Source organism: Acanthisitta chloris, unplaced genomic scaffold (genome assembly GCF_000695815.1).
Source record: "Acanthisitta chloris isolate BGI_N310 unplaced genomic scaffold, ASM69581v1 scaffold19689, whole genome shotgun sequence".
NCBI lineage: Eukaryota > Metazoa > Chordata > Aves > Passeriformes > Acanthisittidae > Acanthisitta > Acanthisitta chloris.
This window is the reverse complement of record NW_008693312.1, coordinates 322-3,706: the sequence shown is the minus strand read 5'-3', so window position 1 is coordinate 3,706 and position 3,385 is coordinate 322. Positions and strand designations below refer to the sequence as shown.

The following is a 3,385-nucleotide window of genomic DNA, read 5'->3' as shown; positions in this document are numbered from 1 at the left end:
ACCCCCGCGGACCAAACCTGCATCCCGACCCCCGCGGGGTGCGGACCAAACCTGCATCCCAACTCCCGCGAACCAAACCTGCATCCCAACCCCCGCGAACCAAACCTGCATCCCGACCCCCGCGGACCAAACCTGCATCCCGACCCCCGCGGGGACAGGCAGACCGCGCGATGCTGTGTGGCAAATCCCTCTGTGCATCAGAGCCTACCGTGATCAGAAACCTGCTCTGCTGTCACTTCTAGAGATTAAGTTACTCCTCTAATACGAGGTACAAAAGGATTGTAAATGACAAGTAGGAATTTACGGCAAAGCTGGGAACGGCGCTGGGAGATGTGAGCAAAGGTCCCTCTCACCCACAGCCTCACCTCTGACAGTGCTCATTGGCAAATGTGCCGGGAAGCACTGAGAGAACAAGGCAAGTACTTCCCCAGGACATTTATTTTTGGAGTCATTTACCTGAAATTTAGGCAATTGCAGTGAGAAAAGTGACATTGGAGCTGCTGTACTTCACAGCCCTTGGGGAGAAATCCCCTGAAAAGCAAGCATGGATGTTTCCTGCATGTTTTGCTTCCCAGGGCTACAAGTCCCCATCAGTGGTGACCATGTCCTGCAGCCACCCCAGGCGAGTGTCCCCATCACCAAGGCATTGGGTGTTGGTGGTGAGAACACCATTGGCAGTGGTGAGCATCCCCCTTAGGGAGGGTAGGAGACATGCAACTTACTGTCCAGGTGGCTGACTTGGCGGTGCTGGACTGCTGGAAGGTCACCTCAAAGTGGTGGGGACCAGGGTAGTCGGTGTTGGAGGGGATGACGGGCGCCGGGGACATGGCCTCGAAGGTAGAGCTGGGCTGCGAGTAGGGCGAGTGCGTTGGGACATTGGAGGTGTGCTCCGAGCTGTAGGGGCTGGTGGAGGCTGCTCTGCTGCCGATGCTCTGATCCATGCTGTTGTTCAGCAAATTGAACTGGGACTGGAGGAAGGGAAAAGGGGAGGAGGGAAAAAAGAAAACACCAGCCAGTTTAGAGACAGGGAAACCTCAGCCACCCTTCTCCAGGGCTGGGGTGTCCTGTTACAGCCTCCTTAAAGGGCCAGCAAGCGGGAGGGGAGCCGAGGGAGCTGGTCTAGGTGGCTTGGGCTTTCCAACAGGTCACCACTTGTGTGAGGGATAAACTCTGTGTGCTTCAATCACCCCCCTCGATTCGCTCCATCCTCGCTGGAGGCAGCGAGGTGCCACAGTCCTGGATTTCTGGCACACCTGCCTAGGGAAAGCCACTGTTCTGCCAGTGGGGACAGGGCAGGGACGTTCTGGGGTTCGCACAGGTGTGGGAGATGTCCTGCTGCAGGCAGGGAGTGACAGCCCTGTGACATCCAGGGCTCTGCTCCACAGTGGCCCTTCCAGCTGTCAGTGTCACAGCTTGGCGAGGCCACCCTGGCAAGGTGACCAGCAGGCCCTGGCGATGGCATCGTGACAGCGATGCTGAGTGTCTGACCTGCCTTCCAGCCTGTCCCTCGTGCTCACTGCTCGTGGGTGTATCCCCACACACCACTCCTGGGAGCGCTGCCCGGAGCCAGCCCCAGGCAGTGGTTTGTAGCTCATTTCCCAGCGGGATGTTTGCTCCTGGTGCCTGGTGCAGCTCTAATTTGGGGCAAACCTCAAACCTACAATGCACGTGGCAGTGTGCTGCAGGAGGAGAACAGGGCAGACGGACCCAGATAGGAACATCCTGGCTCTTATTCCAAACCCTGAATCCAAGCAGGGACAGAGCCCCTTTGGCCAGCTCCAGCCCCCCTGTCTGCCCCTGTCCCCTGTCCCCAGCACCACTGGGGCAGCTCTGGGAATCAAGGAGCTGAGGAAGCAGCCGTGGGCACAGCCATCAGGCTCAGCCTTTTCCAAAGGGCTGCAAGGCTCACGGCTCAGGAATCAAGAGACATGTTTTGACTTGGGATCCCAACCTCACCCAACCGTCTACGATGTGGAATGGTTTAAAGGCAATCATCCTTCTCCAGGGAAGTTCTCCTGTTGCCTGCATCTCTCACAAGGTCGTTGGAGCCTGTGACTAACTGGAGGAATGCTGAACAAGATCTGGCTTGCTGCTACACATCCAGCCGTTTTCTCCCCTAAAATATGTGCCCAAACCCCTCTATTCCTCCTTGCCGCTCTATAAATAGCCCAGATGAAGACAAGCCAAGCTTTCCATAATCCCAGGCTTTACCTGGAGAAAAACTTATGAGAAACTTTGGCAAAACAGGCACATGGAAAGCCCTTGCCAATCAGCTGGGAACAGCCCAGCAGCAGCTGCCTCGGGGACCATGGGCAGGGCAGTGCCCGTGCGGTGTCACCAGCTGGGACATGGATGGCATAGGCACAGCTCAGGCACCAACCAGGAGAACAGCAGCAAGGGAAAAGGGATTGCTGCTGGACAGGGCTGATCCACAGCCCTGATAATCCTGGAGTATCAGGACTGAGCTGTTTTGCTCTCATGCTTAGAGTGTGTGTGGCTGAAGCCTACGGCTGTAAAGGTTAACAGGCAGGTGAGTGGGGACTCACCAGTGTGTGCAGCATCCTGACCTCCACATGGGAGAACCTTCCCTCAGGGAAAACGGTGAGATACGAGACCCAGGGCATCACCTCTGCCAGCTGGGCTGGCTGTCCTGAGCCAGGCTCCCCTGCCAGCACACAGCAGGAGGCAGTGCCTGGAGGATCTTTGGGAACCCACGGGCAGAGAGACTCAGAGTCAGGTGCAGGGGGAAACTGACTGACTTGTTGTTGAAAATTGACTAAATTATGGAAACATTCCCTTAAAAGACAAATCAAAACATGAGTGTTTGTGTGTGTGTGAGAGCAAAAACAGCACAGCATTTCTGTGTGTAAATATGTACACACACAGAGATAATTATTCCTCCAACTGCAGCAACGACCTCCCAAGGAACAGCCCCAACAATCCCAGGATGCAGAGGTTTGGTACCAACACACATAAGGCAGAAAAGAGGAACAAAGTAATTTCTATCTATCTCCAGCTGTCTCTGTGCCTCTGCTGGATTGTTCTGAGTGCCAGGGATCGACACAAACCCCTTTTCACCATGGAAACAACCTCAGTGCTTGAGGACAGCACTGAAAACGTATCACCTACAGCACAGGTACTGCTTCACCTGCTCTCCCCTCCCAGGGATTTCCACCAGGGATTTCCACCAGGGAAGGGAAGCCTGGCTGGGGCTGCAGGTGTGGAGGTCCCCAGTGGGTGACAAACTGGTGCTGTCCAGCACTGCAGGGCATTCCCTAGATGGCTACTCTGGCTAATACCCCTCTACCTGTGCACACACCGGTGAGGGAACTGCACCTCTTGCAGCTGAGGCATAAATCACACCTCTGCAAGCACTGGATCAGGC

The 3,385-nt window shown here is 55.7% G+C and overlaps 1 protein-coding gene across 3 annotated transcripts in view; it reads right to left on the bottom strand.

The window, feature by feature from the left end:
* Positions 1-3,385, bottom strand: part of TP73 (tumor protein p73) — a 17,633-nt gene that overhangs the window by 13,961 nt on the left and 287 nt on the right. For all 3 annotated transcript variants that reach the window (XM_009083033.1, XM_009083036.1, XM_009083035.1), the window contains exon 2: positions 723-968. In XM_009083033.1, coding sequence (XP_009081281.1) covers positions 723-968 — 246 coding nt within the window. The remainder of the gene's footprint in view (positions 1-722; positions 969-3,385) is intronic.